General features: G+C 39.1%; 1 protein-coding gene across 1 annotated transcript in view; it reads right to left on the bottom strand.

Moving 5' to 3' along the window:
* Positions 1-1,351: 1,351 nt before the first annotated feature.
* Positions 1,352-22,092, bottom strand: part of LOC124605398 (bridging integrator 3-like) — a 62,135-nt gene continuing 41,394 nt past the window's right edge. Inside the window, exons 3-4 of the mRNA XM_047137043.1 lie at positions 13,885-14,059; positions 1,352-2,967 (exon numbers count right to left, since the gene is read on the bottom strand). Of these exons, the coding sequence (XP_046992999.1) occupies positions 2,428-2,967; positions 13,885-14,059 (715 nt within the window). The 3' untranslated portion in view covers positions 1,352-2,427. The remainder of the gene's footprint in view (positions 2,968-13,884; positions 14,060-22,092) is intronic.

The following is a 22,092-nucleotide window of genomic DNA, read 5'->3' as shown; positions in this document are numbered from 1 at the left end:
AAACGTGATAATGCTGCAACCTCACAGGATGAAACACCGATTGCGGTTCTTCCTTTTTGTGGCGCAATTTCCAGCAAAATAGGAAGAGTCCTGCGTAGACGGGGTATTAGACCGATTTTTCGTCCTCCTAAGAAAATTAAGGAGATGATGCGCCCTGTTAAGGATAATCTCGACCTCAGGGTCCCCGGTGTTTATAATATACCCTGTGAGTGTGGAAGCAATTATATAGGTCAGACTATTCGTACCGTTTCCGACCGCTGTGCAGAACACCAACGCCACATTAAAAATAGAGAGCTTGAGAAATCGGCAATTGCGGAGCACAGCCTCACGAACAAACACAAAATATTGTTCGATGAAACTAAAATTCTGTCCCATGCCTCCACGTACTGGGATTCTGTTATTAAGGAGGCTGTTGAAATCAGAATGAGCCAAAAGAACTTTAACCGCGATAGCGGATACCATCTGAGCTGTGCGTGGAAACGAGCGCTTGATGCAGAGAAGCAGCAGAGACGTTCCTTCCAAGGTTTACGTTTAAACGGAAGCGGTGGCGCCACCGGCGCACACAGTGACACCGTCTGAGACAGCAGCACGTAATCGCCGACCAATCAGAATCCGACCAATCAGAAGCCGTCTTCGGGCTATATAGAGGCTACCATAGCAGCAGTAGAGACAGTCAGCTCCTGACGATGACGATGGAGGTAATCGTCGAAAGCTCGAGATTTTATCCAGAACTGACGTGGCAAGAATACCGAGAATATTTTATACATATTTTCATTTTTACAGACCATTATTGAGTTACACACTCATCTTCAGAAACTGTGTATTTTATTTGTACGTCCTCTTTCATAACTGTTTGAGGATGTGCTGTAAACCACATAAAATTATTACAAACATCTCCACAAACATGTTCGAAAAATTACACAAGAGTCTTCATGGAATTCTATTTTCAGCAAATTCTTTTTGCAATAAAAACTGTGGTGCTTCCAAAAATTCCCATCAATAATGAAAATACACATTATGAAGATAAAGGAACATGATAAATTGTGCTAAAAACAGAAATAGGTCTGTAGGACGTCAATTTTAATATGTAGAATGGTTTTCATTAATTTGCTTCACTGATAGCATTAAACATGATACCAGCTGGAACCTACATAGCTGTGAAGTGAAGGAGCCATCTAGTGTTATCCAGCCCATGTCGCCTGCACCAATCATCTGGCTGAAATGAAAATAACTTACTAATTCAGGACAAGAATGCCTTCTGCTGACGATACAATGAACTAATTACAATCTCTTTTACCAGATTTTTATAACAGTAATTTCTTAAAATGTACCCTCAAAAAAATTAAAACAGAACATTTTTTAAACACTGTTTTTAATAGTTGTATTAAATTTGAACAAAAGTCTGAGAGCAATAGAATTACTATCAAACCATGGAAAATTGGTTATGAGTATAACTTTTAAAATATATGTATCCTTTAAATTCTGACACAGTTAGTTACATTATTTCTGGACTATGTAACTTATTCAGTAATTAACAGCTGACATGCTTGCAGGCACGAAATGTTAAGTACATTTGGTTTTAAGTAGTAAGACAAGATTCCATTACAATGGTTATTATTTTTCATTTTCTTTCCATTAGTTGTGAAGATGACCACTTACAATAGGAAAATAGCCAAATCTGGAAACATGAGAGTAATTGGGCATGGCAATAATTTTTTTTTAACATTCGTCAGTCACAAAATTTTCCTTTGACAATATGCCAATTCTACCAACAATGTCTGTCTATTGCAATAAATGCTTCACACAAGCCCTTTCGTACTGGACTGCAAATCTTGTTTCTTTGTACCTTTCAGGGAAAACCTCAAAAGCTCTACGCCAAAGTGCAACCAAAATGTGAACAATTTGAAAGCTCTTAATTCCAGTAAACAATGATTGTTAACTGCCTTTCACCAGTCAACCAAACTGTATACCTGGGCAAAACTCATACGCTACAGCTACAGTACGACTTTCATTTGTTAATAATTAACCTGCACTGGCTGTTTGCTATTAAGAGCCAGGCTCTGCCTTCCATCAGGAAAAAAGAAAACAGACTTAGATATATGGTCTTAAACAGATGACAGCTGGGGTTCAATTTTGCCATTGAGGTCACTAGAGACTGAGCACAAACCTAGACTGAACAGGGTTTTTCTGAAAAGGAACCATCTTGGCATTTGCCTTAGGCAATTTAGCGAAACTACAAAAACCTTGGTCAGATAGGATTTCAACCCCACACCTTCCAAATGGGAGTTCAGTGCCTTAAACTTTGTAACACCTGGCTTGGTGGGTCACAGCCGAACAGGACAAAGAAAATAAGTAGCTGTTGAAAACTTACATATCTTTTGTCACTGTTATTCCTGCACTATTATCTAGAGCAGAATATTGTACGTATTATGTATGTACTGAACTGCCCTTGGATTGTTTCACAATTGACAGCGCCCTTATTTGTGACAACTTTGATTGAACAGACTGCTGAAATTCTGACTCAATAATTGCGGCAGAAGAAGGAGAACCTTTTGCCGCAGATCCTGATGCAGGTGTAGGGACAAGGAGAGTAAAGAGTCGTGTAGCCTCCCCATAGTAATCCAGCTGAGCTAATACAAGGGCTTGCAATGAAGGCTGCAAATAGTCGATACGGCGTGAATAAAACTGAGTAACATCTGACAAAAGTGATTTGTGACACACTATAAGTTCCTCTGCAGCTGTCTCGGCAGTCTTTCTCTCACGTTCTAATTTAACAACATTGCTAGCAGTTCGTTCACGTTCTTCAAGGCGGCGCACTTTTGCAGCAGCATTCTTCCATTCTTGTACCAACTGTTCACGGCGATGAAATGTGGCATCAATGTCACTGAAGAAACTTCCGTACTTTTTTAATGGGTCCAAGAACCCCTGTTGACATATTTTAGATAATTCTGGAACATTTTCTACACCCTGTAAAAAATATAAGAGACAATTCAGAGACAAAGTAAAAGCCTTTTCTTGCAATAAAACAACAACTTAATACAAAGCTGCAAATAAAACTTCTTGCTTGCTCCACAACAAGCATACACTTCACTATAACATCAGTAGTTTTCAGTTCTCGTCCCTGATGTGTTACTTAACAGTTTCTCCACTATGTGCTTTGTGCAACATGCAAGAGCTAAATGCTAAATACTTTGGTTGCATTGTGTCACACTACTCTTCCACTGGCTTCACTTTTGTTTTGTGATTATTTGAAGAAACAAATGGCTGTATGCAAATAGAGTATATTTGCAACAAGCCTCTGTATAATATAGATGCTCAAGATATTGCCTATATGGGGAATATTTTGAAACAAGGAGTAACAATGTGCAACACCATAGACCTTATACATTTTTCTCGATTCTTGCAAGGAGAGGTCCCCAATGGGGAGATCGATTTTTTGAAATTGTCTATGTGGTGATGTCGGTTAAAATCCCAGATATCGCATGCTGCAGCCATTAACCCTGGTGGGCCCTCGTCTGCGAGTAACTGAAGAAAGCAAAATTCAGAATTTTGTGTGATACTCAATAAAGTTAAAAAAATTGTATTGTTTAGTCTGGTTGAGGAGGTATTGAACATAATTGGGGAGAAGAGGAGTTTGTGGCACAACTTGACTAGAAGAAGGGATCGGTTGGTAGGACATGTTCTAAGGCATCAAGGGATCACCAATTTAGTATTGGAGGGCAGCGTGGAGGGTAAAACTCGTAGAGGGAGACCAAGAGATGAATACACTAAGCAGATTCAGAAGGATGTAGGCTGCAATAGGTACTGGGAGATGAAGAAGCTTGCACAGGATAGAGTAGCATGGAGAGCTGCATCAAACCAGTCTCAGGACTGAAGACCACAACAACAACAGTCTGGTTGCATGGTGTAACAGATAGGGTAGTAGCTTCACATGCAAGATGTTGTCGGTTTGAATCTCATCAGAAGGATATATCTTTTTTTATTTCTAAATCATTATCGAAATTACTTCAATCATCATTTTTATTTAATTAATTGGTTTGAAAGTAAGGGAGATTTTTAGAATCAAGGAAGGATATATTTTCTTGAGCGACATGTATATGAAAAAACTTAATCAGACTTTCTGTGTACTTGAGGAAGGGTTGCTTATCACAGCAGGCATAAAAACTTCAATGATATCTGCTACTAAAGTTGGGTCCCCTCCCCCCCCAAAATCTATGGTGTCAAGTGAGAAAAGGTTCGTATAAAGCCCCATCCAGGAAGGGGAAATGTTGAGGTTTTGGAAAAAAGAAACATACTGTCTTAGACTTGATTCGAACTCATTATGAAATCACAAGCAAACAATGTGAATGTTTTCAGTGTTAAACATGGGGAGTCAGTTCTCACAAAATTATAATGAAATTTTACAATGTTCAACTATGTGGCTTTCTAAATAACATATAGAAAAAGAGGAAACAATGAAAAAAGCTATCCAATAATAAGAACTAAGTCATAGAAGTACAGTGGTGTGTGTATTTGCTATTAAATAATGTCGTGTGTCTAGGGCCTCTTGTCGGGTAGACCGTTCGCCAAGTGCAAGTCTTTCGATTTGACGCCACTTTGGCGACTTGCACATTGATGGGATGAAATGATGATGATTAGGACAACACAACACCCAGTCCCTGAGTGGAGAAAATCTCCATCCCAGCTGGGAATCGAACCTGGCCCCTTAGGATTGACATTCTGTCGCGCTGACCACTCAGCTACCAGAGGCGGACATTTGCCAGTTGTGTGGAATAATTGCATTAAGATGACTCATTGTCAAAGCATGACAGTACAGCTGATACATGCTATCATGTTTGAATACGCATATGACCAAACGACTGTGAATGTAGCAGCCCTATTGGTTGTTGTATCAAATGCGGACTGTCCAACATGTCTACAAGTAATGCTCTGTCACTCACATTCATGTAACACAATGAATACTAGTGACTGTGGAAAGATCCTAACTGACATGTATCAGAGATGAGTGTCATGCCTTTCCAATGAAAGTAAGTTTCAAAATAGGAATTGATGTTGTCTGTGAATGCAAGTCCACCTCAGCCAGTTTCACAATGAACAGTACAAAGGGAATTGCATGCAATGTATATTTGGATACAGGTACCTCACAAAAGGTCAGTCCTCACAGCGGCAAAAGCAGCATGTCTTCAACGGGCCAGACAACACAGATCCTGGACAGTAGCTAACTGCTGATGTGTAATGTAATCTGAAGAGTCATGATTTTGCCTCTTTTCAATTGATGTATGGCATTGAGGGCAGTTCAATTATCCTGCAATGTGTGGAGGAAGTAGTGTAGGCTGCAGGTTGTTCTGTTATGTTTTGGGAAATATTCGTGTACCATGACTTGGGACTACTCATTCACATAATTGTGAACATGAATCAGAATGTTCATTTCAATATTCTCAGTGACTAAGTGGTGCCATTCCTTTTAAATCTTTATAATTGGTATGGTGCGCACACTCCAGCCTTCCAAAATGCTACAGCCGTTTTCAGAGGGCAGCTTGCATACCCTCCTGGTTTGACAAACATGCAGGTATCCTACAGCACCTCAACAGGACTGCTAAATTACCCAATCTTAATCACACAGTGGATGAGATTGACAATCAGCATCCCCACAACTTGGTAACTCTACAGGATGGACATGCCACATCTGAAGAAACTTGTGCGATTATCAAGCCAAGAGGCAACGTCACATTGGTATTAGCGTTATCTCTCCTGTTGGTTGTGAAAATGGAGCCTGCATCCATAAGCATGGCTTAAAACGAGCACTCTACCATCCAACCTTGCTATCCTCACATTGCCTAAAGCACCAAATTCTTCTCTCACTGCAAATTTAATTTGCCTTGGCCTCATGCCTGATCACAGTAATGGTTGCCAAGAACGATTCAAATCAAGCACAAGAAGAGACAACAAAATTCTACTAAAATGTGTCAACCACAAGCTCAATGAAACATAAATGTTTTTCATAGATTCACTGGGAACCATTTAAATGAACGCTCACTCTTTCAATAAATTAGAAAACAATGAAATGAGTGGCAAAAGTGCTATTACCGTAACGAAACTGTTAAGGTACCAGCAGTCAGCCCTCAGTCAGTAAGGAAGAACAAAACATAGGAAATCATGGAACACAGATCAATATAGAAACAAATGGAGGAGAACAAGAAAAATTCTTTCGAGTTATGGTACCTGGCAGTAGAATATTTAAGATTATCTTAGCGGCAGCATAAATGCCTCAGTGGTTCGAATGCAATCATAATTACAAGTTCCTGTCATAATTCTAATGTATCAATTGTCACAACTAGCTAGCAACAAGCCTGTAAGTGGTTCTGCTCGACAAAACTTCTCAAATCCTGAGGTATTAGTCACACAGGTAAGCTGCAGCAACATGGTGCCTAAGCTGTAGGCTCACGTGGCCTGGAGGCTGACTGTATGAACTGCAGAAGATGTGTGTTACCTACAGAAGACCAACACGCAAACTGAGAGTGATCTATGGTTTTGGGTGGCACCAAAAGAATACAGCTGACTGTCCAGAGAGCTGTTACATTTTAGAGCAAACCTATCCAGGTTTATTTCTCATAACTTTGGGAAGGTTGCTCACAAGCAAAACTCCCTATCACAGCCCCCTCAGATTTAGTGGTAAGTTGGCTGATTGGATAGCCTGTCAAAAACTGAACTGAGATCAAGTATGAAAACTGGAAGAAGGTGTACGGAACTGTGGAAAAAAGAAGAAAAATAGTAACAGTGAATGGTCCAAATTTAATATGTGCTATTTCGAGGAACATGAATGTCTGCTGTGCCCAGGTTATGTGGTCAAGATGTTGGACCAAAATGGCAAAGATCTGGGTTCAAATCTCACTCGTTCCTTCCCCCCCCCCCCCCCCCCTCCCCCCATGAACTTTCCATCCAGACACTGACATGTCTGGTCTGTTCAATGTATTCATGTATTCATATTAGTGTATGTGCCATGGCGTTTGCAACAGTGACTTGTAACAAAGGGATCTCCAGATGCACATACCTAATATTTGTTCTATGCAGGTATCACATGTTATGTCTCTTGTGTTCCATCTTGGAAGTCTTAACTCCTGATTTCCTTTGTTGTAACATAGTTCACACCCACTTATTTTTTGTTTTCATTTATGTGAGAGGCATATGCAGCATCCTCCCTTCTGTCACTATTCAACTCATTTACTTGCGATGGTAATAATGTATATACTTACCATACGAGTCATATTCTGTGGTGACACATAGGTCACAAAATAAGCTTTCAGGGAACAAGGCCTTTGTAGAAAATAGACAACAGACATTGAGTATAGTAATGCATTACAAATTTTTTTGACAAAGGCCTTGTTGGCCGAAAGCTTATTTTGTTGTGCCTATCTGCGCCTCAGCATCTCGGCTATGTGGTGAATAGCGACTACCCTTTTCATAATATTGTTACATCTCATCCTGGATTAACCATTGTTTGCTATGCTTTAATTACATTAATTATTTATCAAATTCCAGCACCCCAGACAGTATGTCATCATAGCCTGACTAATGTTTTGTTGGGTGTACTAATGTGGATTATTAAACCTATAGGAACTAGGTCCACTGAAAACTTCACAGCCTTGGCAGCAGTGAAGCTGAAGAACCTCAAAATATTAACTATTCCTGCATAACAGACCCGCTTTCTAAACTCTTATTTAATATATTAATGTGTTGGCTTAATTCACATACAATCAGTCCAAATAACTTTCGCAAAAATGGATATTTCACCTTTTTTATCACTGCAATAATGTGCGAACAAACTAGAAGCTTCATACTCTGATGCACCAAAGCTCCACACTTGGTAAGTAATCAACCATTTGCATTACACAAGAATTGCTGTGTGACTCTTATTACACATAAATAATTTTATCAATGTGATACATATGGATTCACACAACTACTAACGAAGTTCTTATACACAGTTGTTTGCTTGTTACGGTTATATGGACATGAACTATTGTGTCAACTTATGACATTCAGAAACTTCATATTATGTAACATTTCTTTGATTGTTAATTGGAATAAACTAAGATCAGAAAAGTGAACTGATATTTAAAACTTTTCCAGCGTACAGACAGTTCTCTGATACTTCAGGTGAACTGCTGTAAGTTGGTAACTTCCTTCCATGCATGATATTTTGGTGCAGGGCCTTCTGTCCATCCACAGTTCCACTGTCTCAAACAAATCTGAGCTATAAACCATAAAATATTTTATGGTTCCCATGAACTGACCCAATGTATCATGAAAAATCTGTGTCAGAACAAAACTGTTCCCCCCCCCCCCCCCCCCCCCCCCTCTCTCTCTCTCTCTTTAACAATTAGAAAACTGTTTGCGTTCCACAACTATTTCACATTTTGCTCTATTTTGTGATGCCTGTGCAGTTTACCTTTTCATGCTATCCCTACGTAATAAACCTCACAGCTCCTGCAATTTCCTGTGTTTGTCTGTATAAGGTCAATACCACAAAATGCGAGAGCAATTTTTTTAAACTTTTTCCATTCAATATAATAAGCCCATAACAAGCCAAGATTAAAATTGTGGTGTAACATTACAAGGAAGTACTTATCAGAAACCAGTAAAAAACCAAATTGAGCACTACATAACTGAGAGATATATAAGATATCTTTTCGTTTTTTAAACAATGGAAACTCCATGTAGGAATATCAACAATGTAGGAAAACACAGATGGCTACTTTCTGTAAAAAATACACGTCAAGTTGCTGACAGGCACTGGTTCCTTCATCAGAAAACCAACCTTTCAGTAGAAGAAAGACCAGCCACACACAACCTCAAAACAAATCCTGACTTACATCCTACCTGTGGACAAAGGTTCCACCATTGTTGTTATGAATCGAAATGACTACCTAGCATAAGGCCTCCGCCAATTATCCGACTTCTCCACCAAATAAACTCTGCCAGAGTGATCCCATCCCAGAAGTCAACACAAACTACAATCTCCGCTTAAAGCATTAGGCCCTTCCCAGAACATCTCCCCTGAATCTATTTCCCTTCTCGCCCCTATGGCCGGTATTACACTATCAAATTTCTTTGTCCAATATCTTTGTCAAAGATATTTGATAGTGTAATAGGGACTTTGTCAAATGTCGTCCAATATTTGATCAAATCTAGGGCCTCGCTGTATATTTGATCAAAGAAACTGCTTGTCTTCTGTTCACTGCAATGTGACATGTTACCACATGGAGCGCTAGCAGCGCTCTGTCGTCTGTAGTGGTTTTATAACCATTGCCGGTAAATACAATTGGTGTGTGCCGACAACTACAAAATTAATAGAGCTGAAGCTGATGAGGCGCTTTACAACGTGAGGCACCCTGAATACAAAAATAGATTAAGAAGATTGGAGACCTAACCTGACCTGACCTAACCTAACATAACCCTCTCCTGTAGCAAGGAATCGGAGTGTTATAGTGAGCCTGTATTCTGAAGATGTAGCAGTTCTTAAGTGAATATTGTGCTTTGTGATATGAGGATACACTTCATTGAGCACATACAGAAATGTATGCTCATCCATTCTTAAGTAATTGATGTACGACTTGACATCTTCCACTGTAAGCTCACGTAACAAGTTTTGTTGAATGCTTTTATCGTGTCGTCGTAAAACCCATGGCTTCACCCAGATTAGATTAGTTTTTCGTTCCATAGATCCGTGCTGAGGAGATCCTCGTGGATGTGGAACATGTCGATTTTTTTTAAGCTGAAATAACAATACTAATAGTATGAATAAATACAATACATCATTTGTTTCTATTAAAAATTTCGCCAATGGAGTAGAAGGAGTTGGCCAGTAGTAAGCCTTTCAGGCTCCTTTTAAACTGATCTTTATTTCTAACTAAATTTTTTATGTTTCCTGGCAAGTTATTGAAGATGAGTGTTCCTGAGTAGTGGACCCCTTTTTGAACTAAAGTAAGTGCTTTTAAGTCCTTGTGCAGATCATTTTTGTTCCTGGTATTGTATGTATGAACTGAGTTGTTTGTTGGAAAAAGAGATATATTATTTACGACAAATTTCATTAAGAAGTAAATATACTGAGAGGCAGTAGTTAGTATACCCAGTTCTTTGAAGAGGTTTCTGCAGGAGGTCCGTGAATTTACTCCACAAATAATACGTGTTACACGCTTTTGGACCTTGAAAACTTTTGTTTGACTTCAAGATTTACCCCCAAAATATTATCCCATATGACATTATGGAATGAAAGTATGCAAGCTTTTTCATTTTTATGTTGCCTATGTCTGCTAACACTCGAATTGCAAATACAGATTTGTTAAGGCCTTTCTGCAGTTCTGTGGTGTGCTCCTCCCAACTGAATTTATTATCAAGTTGTAATCCCAGGACTTTTAAGACTGTCAACCTCGTATGTATGGTTCCATTTTTTCCCCCCACTTCTTTTCCGCATGTGCACACAATGCAATTGGAGTACATAGAACTGCTGCGGTTAATAACAAGTTGTTGTCAGCCATCTTGAACTTTGACGAAAAATTTGATGACAGTGTAATACCCCTTCTAGCGCTCCGTCAAAAGATCTTTGTCAAATATATTGGACGGAATATTGGATCACATCTTTGATCAAATCTTTGACAAAGAAATTTGATAGTGTAATACCGGCCTATGACACCCTGCACACCCATCTTCTACATGCTCAAGGATCATATCCCTGTGAGACCGAGGTGAAAAACCTGCCCAGTCCACTGATCCAGCACTTCCTATCCCAGTCCTATCACAGATTTATCCTACCCCAACAGGAGCCAGGCTACCTGCAAAAGCAGCCATCTCATTTACTGGCCCTGTTGCAATCATTGCACAGATTTTTATATTGGTATGACTACTAACCAGCTGTCCACCAGGATGAATGGACACTCCAAACTGTGGCCAAGAGCAAAGTAGACCACCCTTTGGCACAACATGCAGAGGAACATAGCACATTTGATTTCAGTGGCTGCTTCACTACTCAAGTGATCTGGATCCTACCTTCCACCACCAGCTTTTCTGAACTGTGCAGATGGGAGTTATCCTTACAACACATACTACACTCTCGTAACTATCCCGGCCTCAACCTATGGTAACATAATGTCCCCTCACCCTCCACCCAACAGTTTCCACCCCTTCTGTCCTATCATCTCCTCCCCATTCTCATCTCCAACCTTGTGTATTTGCAGCTCTCTGTCAACATATCCACCCGTTTTTCCCTGCACCTCTCCTTTCTTGCACCTTTTTTTCCCCACCTCCCTGGCCCACAACCTCCTGACACTGCACAGGTTGGCGGTCTACTTCCTACATACTCCACAAGACAGCATTTTTCTCTCTCCCCCCACCCATACACTACCATCCCTTCCCCTTCCCCACCCCCTCCAGATTGCTGCATGCATCCCACATGATGTTGTACTCCCGCTAAAGATGCTGGAGTTGGTGGTTGTGCATGCATGAGGTGTGCTTTTGTGTGTGTGTGTGTGTGTGTTTTACAGGCGAAGGCTGTGGCTGAAAGCTATGTGAGTGTCTTTTAATTGTGCCTGTCTGTAACTTTTCATTCTTTATGTTTCTTCACATATTCTCTGCTCTGATGGTATGGTTTGGCATGATTTAAGTGCACAGTTAAAATCATGTTTTATGTGCGCAATTAAAATAAGAGTAACAACAAAGAACAAAAATAAAATTACATGAAATGTATTCGTAGTTGTGGATACTGACAGCCACCAACTGTATAATGGAATGACGACAATGAAAATTTGTGCCAGACCGTGACCCGAACCCAGATTTCCTGCCTTATGTGAGTGTCTGCCTTCAACTCATTGCACTGTACTTCTTAACAGGCACTGCAATATAATATTTATCTGTCAATACCATGCAGCAACTTTCAATTAAAATGTCCTCCACTGTAGGGGAATTACGTAATATGTAGTGCAGGTTGTGATGCACGAATGACGACATATGGACATGTGGGTCTGGCCATGGGTCATGTACAGATAGCCAAAGCGGTTAAGAAGATCACTCGAATAAAGCAGGTCTGAGACCAGATTCAGCATAAATTCTCATTGTTGTCATTCCATTATACAGCTAACGGCTGCCCATGTTCGCAACCGTGAATTATTTGCAACTGTGACTACGTTTCATGTATTTCATAACGACTGTAGTCATGCAGTGCCTGTTCCTTTGGAATTGCATGTATGTCCAAAGGAACACTGCATCATACTTCTTAACAACACAGCACTGCAATATCATAAACGTAAAACTGATTACTTCAATAGGTATCTGGTGTTGTATATATCTATGTTCATGGGACTGTTATCATTTGACACCTTTCCTTGTGAAAATGTACACTGAAATTGTATGTGTGCACAGTACTGACATGATTACGGGGAAAGATAGATGCTTCCTATTGACAATTAAACAAACCTTTGGGAAAAAAAAGAAACAGCTTTACGAATACTAAGAACCATGTGGTGTGATAGTATCAACAAAAACAGAAAATCTGGAAGGTGGGAGGAATATAGGGAAGGGCAATAAAGGGAAATCAACTTGAGAGCAACAGTATAGACAGAAAGAGCAAACAAATAAATATGAAATGGGAGATATGATACTGCAAGAAGAATTTGAGAGCGCACAATGGCCTAACTTGAAACAAAGCCCTTAGAGAAGATGAAATTCTCTCAGAATTAATGTGATCCTCAGAAGAGCCAGTCATGAAAAGACTATTTCACCTGGTTTGCAAGTTACAGTGTTACAATTACTGAGCTATACGAAATAAAATCATCATAACTTCTGAACGGCTTGCATTAGGACATTTAAACTGCACAGCTGGCCACGCAGCATGATGGGAGTTAGTATGAGCACGCACATGCACCTTGTTGTTGTCGACTATTTGCACGTCAAAATAATTGAGTGTCTAGTGCCTGTGAAGGCCTACTGTGCAAGCAATAACAGCCCAACTGCAGCTCAAAGGAAGCTTGTGACCAAGTTCAAGCTGAAGACAACCAGTCCAAGTGTGCTAAATATCAATAATTTGATTTGCAAGTTTGAGAAAACGGGTAGTGTTTGTGAGGACAGTGTTGGGAATGTCTACTGGCATGGGCCTTGATTGGCCGCCATATTCTCCAGATCTGAACACATGCTACTCCTTTTTGGGGGCTGTAATAAAGACGAAGTGTACAGCAATAACACCAAAACCATTTCCAAGCTAAAAAGAGCCATTCTGGAGCTCATCAACAGCATCGATGTTCAGACACTTCAGCAGGTCATGAAGAATTTTGCTGTTTGTCAGCGCCACAACATCACCAGTGATGACAGGCACATCAAACATGTCATAACCCAATTCTGAATATTTGTAGCGACATTTGCATTTGACTAATGTGTGTGCACGGCGTAGTTCGTAACTCATTTACATTTTTTTCATATAGTTCAATAACTGTCACCCTGTATATGAGATAGGCAAAATATCCTGCAGGGAAGTGAGAGGGTGGGGGAATTGGAGGAACAAACCTAAGCATGAATACGGTAAACAGTTCCAAGAGATGTAGATTATAGTAATTATTCAGAGATGAAGATACTTGCACATGATAGGCTACTGTAGATAGCTGCATCAACAAAGTCTTTGAGCTGGAAACCAGAACAATAACATAGTGCCATAGTCTGAAAAGATTATTTGCATCCTTGAGACAGGCATGATTAGATGTAATACATAGACCTATGTCTGATGATTTGTATAGTCATCCAACTGTGAATGTGCAGAAACATTAAGCAATTGAAAACGGAACACACAAGTTATGTCTGCATTTGCTGAATTAGTTTTATTAGTATTTATAAAAAAATTACCTTAACAGTAACAGTATGGTAATCATCAACAATTGTGCGAAATCTTTCATTTTGATGAGACAGTTGACTTGAGCTCAAATCAGCACTAATTTTCTGTTCCGCTTTGCTGAGAGCTCCAGCAATTTCCAAATATTTTTTCATCTCTTTCTGCAATCTTCTTGTGATCTCTTCCAAACTGTAATGAAAGAAAGACCATTAAAATCTCATACAAACCTCTCACTGAAGACTTTTTTTAATGTAAATCTGCTTGTCTATCTGGGTACATAGAAGTCACAAAGCACACAAAGTCATGAAGCACACAACTGCACCAGGTGTCAGTGTGACAAATGGAGCAATGGTGACTCAATGCACTTCTATGTGCAATGTTAAATACAGAAATTTCTGAGGTTCATTATACTAAACTACTATGCTTACACAAGATACTAAACTACTATGCTTACACAAGATCATCAAAACAACAAACACTGGGTTAAAAATAGTTTTCTTCACTGATAGCCCCTGTACGGTAGTAGCAGACATCCTGAGAAATTAATCAACAGATTCTGAAACAACGGGAATTAGTAATCCAGGTGCATAACTGAGAAGTTGATTTTTTTAAAAGAAAAAGCAATAAAAAATGTAAAACCTCTTTAAAATGGCAGTAAGTGTACCATAATTTTTGCACAATCAGCCTTCCACAGAGAAGATTTAATTGAAAAATTGAAAAAAAAAAATAAAAACAGCTTTAAATAACAGACAGAAAATTTTAGGACACATTTCCTGCATAGAAATGCAAAGGGAAAGCAAGCAATGAGTCAGGAAGTATTGTAGTAGATTATGGATACACATAACAGAAATACAGTGACAAGGATCAGCATAAATCATAAAATCATCTGCAGGTGGAACAGCATAGCAGCAACAATAAATGGATCAATAACAAAAGGGGCCAAAACATCAAGAGTGAAGAAACAGTAAAGAGAAATTTGGAAAGTGAATTAAAGTTAATGGAGAAAAAATTTTAAGTTTGATGTTTGCAGTAACAACGTAATTCTGTCAGAGACAGTAAAGGAATAGCACCTGAATGGCTTGGATAGTGTTTTGAAAAAGAGATTATAAGGCGAGAGTCAATAAAAGTATAACAAGTGTTATAGAAAGTAGCTGAATCAGATAAAGTGATGTTGAGGAAATTAGATTAGGAAATGAGATACCAAAATTAGTAGATGAGTTTTTCTGTTTAGGCAACACTGACGACAGCCAACGTAGGGTAGATACAGATGCGGACTGGCAATAGCAAGAAAAACATACCTGAAAAAGAGAAAATTGTTAACATTGAATATAAATTTCAACATTACGGTCTCTTTTCTGATGATATTTGAGGGACACCAAGGCTTGAGACACCAGTAAGTAGGTTTAAATTAATGTAGATTGCACTACTTATGTATAAATGAAGAGGTATGCACAGGATAAACAATAGTCCATGTCACATAGGAAGGCAACCCAATTTCCATCCATTCTGCACATTGCCCCATTACTGCTGGCAGCCAGTAAGATGCGTTCTCTTTCCATTCACCTAGCTGCAAATTACTGCTAGATGGCGTGAATCTCTCTCCTGTAGGCTGCACTGTTGGCACACTTCAATGTGACAATTTTATTCACAGATCGATTGCACTATTCACTTAACCACTGGTGACATTTTCTGTAGCAGTGTAGCTGTGAATGTATGAGGGCAAGTCAAAAATTATCTACACTTTTGCCATAACATTTTTTACATTGCGCACGTTGTCTTCTGTCCCTGCACATGTCATTGTTGTACTGTTGTGGTAACGCTGTGACAGTTTGATCTTATTTCCGCCACTGTTCTTCCTTCTGTTGCATATATAGCATGGCAGTTTCATTAGAAGTGAGCACCAAAGAGGAACAACAAGTGGTGATCCGATTCCTCTGGTCAGAGGGTCAGAGGGTGTCAGAGGGGCAGACATTCATTGCAGACTATCATCGTAATGTGGGAGAAGTGCACTATCACATAAAACTGTGTTTTTGTGGATCGAGAAGTTTAAAGGTGGTCGAACAAGTGTAACACATGAAGAGGGAGTGGGATGGCCATCAACCTCCACTACATATGACAACATTCAGCAAACTCGAGAGATGGTTATGGTGAATAGGCGAATCGCTATCGATGAGGTAGCATCCACTTTAAACATCAGCCATGGCTCCGCCCATCACATCATCTGCGACAAGCTCAGTTTCCATTAGGTCTGTACACAGTGGGTACCTAGAAAGCTTACCGACGACCATAAGCTCACCCGTGTTAGGGTATGTCAACACTTACTTGCTTCAACAACAAAGGTGATGCATTTTTGAGCAAAACTGTCATCAGAGATGAAACATGGGTGCATCACTACAAGCCTGAGTCAAAGCACCATAGTATGCAGTGGAAGCACACGTTTGTGCACTTTCTAAATAAATCTATCAAGTGACGGCAATAATCATGAAATGCTCCAAAAGCAGGCAGGTGAGAGCAGTTATTTACCACATTTATAACTTTTTAAAATCTGAATCTAAACGTGGGACTCCTACTGTTGACATTCTGATAACACAAGAATGGACCACAAAGCACGTAGTGTTGGCAAAGAAACTATACAGTGAATTGTAAACAAAAGTGTCACAACTGTAGAAATGTCAGGAGTAGTTGGTTTCAGATCACCTGGAAGGCACTGAAGTAACAACAAATCTACAATGCATATGGATGGTTTTGACAAGGATGTTTTACACTCTGTTTCTGAAATGTATATAAATAGCAGATATTCGACCTCACAGCAACTTGTTAGTATTATGCATGAGGATATTGACTTCAAAGGTACCACTTTATCAATCAAAAAAATTTTAAAAGATATTGGTTTTAAATATTTTAATACTTGTTCAACATTGCATTATTACTCTGATGAAACGTGGTTGAACCAGAATCATTCCAAGGAATCTGCTGGAAAAAGAATGATGGTACTGGCAGTTTTCAAGTTCCCGTAGGAATACGTCCTCAGATAACTGTTGTGCCTGCTATTCTTCTTAGGGTTTTGTTCCTGAGCGCAAACTTATACTTAGGTGTAAGAAAACCAACAGTGATCACCATTCGGAAATAAATGCTGTCACTTTCAAGAAGTGTTACACAAAACAGTTCTTGACATATCTTGCTGCAAGGTCCATCATTGTATTAACAATGCCAGAATAGCAAATATTGTGCTCTGGCTTTAAAATAAAAATATTCTGTGCAATACAAGCCAGATACATGCCAAACTCCTGCAGCTTGCTAATTTATGCAACTTACGATAGAAAATCTATGAACTTAACTTACATGCACATCGATACAGTCTCACACCATACTCCGACTGAATTAATTTGGGCATAGGTTAAAGGTTATGTGGCAGAAAAATGAAACATTCAAGATAACAAACACTGAGTCACTTGTGCATGACGCCTCACACAATGTCTCTCCTGCAGCTTGAGCAGACTGTGTGTGACATGGTGAAAAGCTTGAAGATGAGGTCTTTAACAGGGAGGTGAAGACAGATATAAGCCTTGAACCTATCTTCATAAATTTACAATCAGATCATTTGGATGCAGTCTCAGATAACAGTGATGAAAAGTATTATGATGTCAGAATCTGGAACAAAATAAGTAATGACAATTCTTGGTTTTAAGAAATCATTGTTTAAAAAATGTTTATGTTTTTCAAAATACCAATTACATAAATAGTGTATGACAACTTCCTAGCCTTCATTGACTGGGAATTAGTAACCCAAGAAGTATGCAAACATTCACTTGTTATGAGTGACACAACTATGATGTTCGACATATCACCCAAGGAGAAGCAGCTATTTAGTTAATTAGTTAGTTTCGAATTTTAAGCTTTTTGCAGCGTCTAATGTGCTCTACTAACTTGCGAGAATGTGGCTGGATAAATCTGTCAAGAACTCTGATATTTTGACAGGTAACCCCCCCCCCCCCCCCCATGTAATTTTCAAGGCACAAACTGGAAAAGCCCTTAGAATGATAGGAATGATCATTTGTCAAGATATGGCTAGTTTTCAATGAACTTGTCAGATCCATTATTCAGAAAGAAGATCATTAGTTGTTTGCTTGCACATGAATCACACATACGGTCTCTCACTGTAATGTGGAATAAGTTAGATTACACTCACAATGATTTTTTTTTTTTTTAAAGCAAAAAATACGACAATATTTGACCATTTACACAACAGACTTCCGATTTAACCTTTGCCAAGTATAATTCTTTTTTACGCACAGTAATTTACACTTAACTACATTAAAATACACCTGCACAAATGCATTATAAAAGTACACTGTTTTAAGAAATTCTATGGCGTAGGAATTGTCAAGAAAATATTATGATTCCCATTTATGTTTGAAGTTAATTTTATTATCCGTTAAGACTCTTTACTTCAATCGATAAGCTGTCAAAGATTTATTTGGCCAAATACTTCACTCATTGCCATGCCACATTATGGATGATTGATGGTCAGTGTAAAGAATCTCACTTTAATTATTGTAATGATGAGTGTTACTGACATTTTTAAATTGCAATTGATCATTGAAAACAAACTTTTTGTAGTAGTCACTGTCCTGTAAGGCTGTTGCCAGTATGCCTAACTGTTTTATGAGCTGTCTGCAAGAGGTTTCTGGAGTGAACATCACAAATTATCCCTATTACATGGTTCTATGTGACCAACACTTCATTCCTCTTAAGAAGAGTGACCAAAGAACATGATGTCATAACAAAGTAGTGAATGAAAGTAGAAAAAGTCAATCAGCTTTACATTTTCATTTCTAAAAGTCTACTGTTATCTGTAAAGTTGCAGAGCTTGGTTGATCAAGTCCTTTAACATGTGAATTCCAATTCAGGTTTTCTCAATATGTGATTGCGTATTACATTTTTGCTTTTAATCAGTTTTGATGACCTTGTCATTAGACAATCGTTTTTTGAGAAAAACTGGACTTGACGTCTTCACAAAGCAGCAGAAGTTGCTTTCACCTTCCAACATCATGCAAAATACAGCACTGGAACGGTGTTGTCAATCTGTGAAATGAGATCATCAATCTGTGAAATGAGACTTATCTCATGTAGATGATTGATCAAAAACAGTTGCATGTGGTGTCCTCCTCAAAAGTATAATATGATGTACCATAGTCAAATGAACCTGACTGTTGTTCACAGGAACATAAGACTTTATTTATCCCCTCCCTGTTCCCATGTTTACGCAAACCACTTCCCCTCCACACTTCCCTTGTGCTCCCCCATTTCTAGTGAGCTGCCTTCCTACATGACAGACTGTAGTGGCCATCTAACCAAGCTCCTGAGTAAAAACAACAACAGCAGCAGCAACAGCAACAACATCCCCCCAGTGCCTAGCTTGTGAAGGTCTATAGCAGACAGATTTTTCAGTGAGTTTGATGTGTTACTAACTGAAACTAAAAACATGTAATAATGTCAGGCAATTTCAATATTAATGCAATAACAGAAAAATCTTGCATTACAAATTTATATGGATTGTTAACAGCTACCATCTACAGGGGTTGGACAAAAACATGGAAACTCCGCAAGAAGAGCAAACTTGAACATAAATGCACACGATAGCCAAGCCTGCAGGTTACGCAATCATATCTGACCACAAATGGCACCTGTACAACATCCCTAATACATTGTAATTATCATTCATTGTCAGAACAGTGTTCTGTGTTTACATGTACATTATGCCAGAGGCAAGTGGATGCAAATGTGGGCAAATTGTTTGTGCTTGTACACCAGGTGCGTCTGTGACCAAGCGAAACAATGTACTTTGGTTTCAAGAGGTAGTGTATCTAAGATTTATACCATGTACAGGGGAAATGGAAAAACATCATCTGCTAAGTCACAATGCAAACAAAAGTATGTGTTTAGTGATCATGACAGATGGTCATTCAAGAGGGCAGTGGAAAACAAATTAGAGGATGACAGCTGTAAAAGTCACTGCAGAACTGAATGTCACACTCACGAACCCTGTCAGCACCAAAACAACTTGAAGGAAGCTGCATAAGCATGGAATTGCAAAGCAAGCTGGAATTCCAAGGCGAGCTGGAATTCCAAAACCACTCATCAGCAATGCAAATGCTTGTAACAGGAAAATGTGACGCTGAAGCCATGCAACATGGACTACGGAGCAATAGAATTTTCAAATTCTGCATGAGTTTACATGCCAATAATGAAACATGGCAGCCATAGTGGTATTCCACGGGCTCCATGGTTACTCTACAAGGCTGCATTACTGCCAAGGATTATGTGACCGTTTTGGCTGATCAGATCCTTCCCATGGTACAGTGCTTGCTCCCCAATGGTGATGCTGTGTTCCAAGACAAAAAGGTACCTGCCCACAAAGCGTGCATCATCCAGGATTGGTTTTATGAGCTTGAGGATAAACTGTCCCATCTCCCCTGGCCATTCCAGTCACCAAATCTCAGTATTCTTGAGCCTTTCTGGCCTACTTTGAAGAGAAGGGTGTATGATCGCTATCCATCTTCACCTTAGTTCCCTGCACTTGCCGCTATTTTGCAGGAAAAATGGTGTAAGATTCCCCTGAAAACTGTACAGGGCCTGTATTTATTCATTCTGAGATGACTGGAAGCTGTTTTGAATGTCAGTGGGTTTCCTGCACTGTATTAATCGTGGTAATGTGCTCTTTTTGTGGTGCTGCCACATTTTTTCCACTACTCAAAAAAGAGAGAGAGAGAGAGAGAGAGAAACTGCAAAAAACTGTATAATTTTGAACATTATCATGGTAGAAACAAAATGTACAGGCTGTATAATGTCATTACTTATCTTTAGGGCTTAAGAATGGAGGTAAAAAAATGTGGCAGCCAATTGAAATGTGAAAATTTAGGAGTATAAAAAATGTGGCAGCCAATTGAAATGCGAAAATTTGGTAGTAGAAAAATGACAAGCCAACCCACAGAAACCGAACATACTAGAAATTTTGCTAAAGACAAAGGACTGAGACCATATTTGCATGACAAGAAACTTCGAAAAAAGATGGAAAACTACCTGTACAATATTAAGCTAATGTGTAAATAAAGCTTGTTATTAAATTATTAACAGAGGTACACATAAACCCAAATACAAGCTGAAGTAGGGAAGCGAAAATTAGGGAAGCTGAATAAAAATTACAAGAAATTGACAGAATTATCAAATGTATAAGAGACACTGACAGTAAGGCTTAGAAACTCTTGGACTTTATTATCTTTGAGCTGGCTTGTCTCAAAATAGTGCACAGAAAAACAAAATCCACGCCTTTTTGAAACACAGCCTTTTGAAAACCAGACAAAATTGATGAATAAATTTTTGAATCGACTTTGATCTTGGATAACTCTGTAATTATTTGCGAAATCAAGATCCGACCTGCACAGCATTATGACATGTTGGCTGACTGCAAATGGGGGGAAAAAACAGCATGAAAAAGTCATTCTATCATAAGATACAAGCTGCCAAACCTTCTAAACTTGCCAGAACAAGCTGTATGAGCTACTTTGACAGCAGACTACAATGAATCTCCTGTACACTGAACAAATGTTCAGCAAATAGGCTACAAGTTGATCAGAATCGAATCATCAAGTTCCTGCCCAGAAGCCCGCTTGTTTCATGAGCAACAGTAAAGCAAACTTTGTGATTTATTCATATCTATCACAAGGTGGAAAAACTTGCCTTTACAAGAGCATGCCTAGTGGCCCCACCATATTACTTACCAGACTGTAATTTGGCATGGCTCCATGTAAGACCCTGTAAAAATTTCATCAAAATTGGAGAGAGTTGGGTGGAAACTGTTAGGTCACTTGACTTGAGCCGGCCGGAGTGGCCAAGCGGTTCTAGGCGCTACAATCTGGAACTGCATGACCGCTACGGTCACAGGTTCGAATCCTGCATCGGGCATGGATGTGTGTGATGTCCTTAGGCTAGTTAGGTTTAAGTAGTTCTAAGTTCTAGGGGACTGATGACCTCAGAAGTTAAGTCCCGTAGTGCTCAGAGCCATTCGAACATTTTTGAACTTGACATGAAATGACCCAAATTCAATACATAAGGATAATATACTACTCACAAAGGAGGGGGAAGGGGAGGGAAGTAACATATCCACATAAGGCACATTACATTGTTAACTGATACTACAATAAGGCAGTCCACATGCTGGT

The sequence above is a fragment of the Schistocerca americana genome, chromosome 3 (genome assembly GCF_021461395.2).
Source record: "Schistocerca americana isolate TAMUIC-IGC-003095 chromosome 3, iqSchAmer2.1, whole genome shotgun sequence".
Lineage (NCBI taxonomy): Eukaryota > Metazoa > Arthropoda > Insecta > Orthoptera > Acrididae > Schistocerca > Schistocerca americana.
The sequence above is the reverse complement of the archived record's forward strand: the minus strand, read 5'-3'. Positions and strand labels throughout refer to the sequence as shown.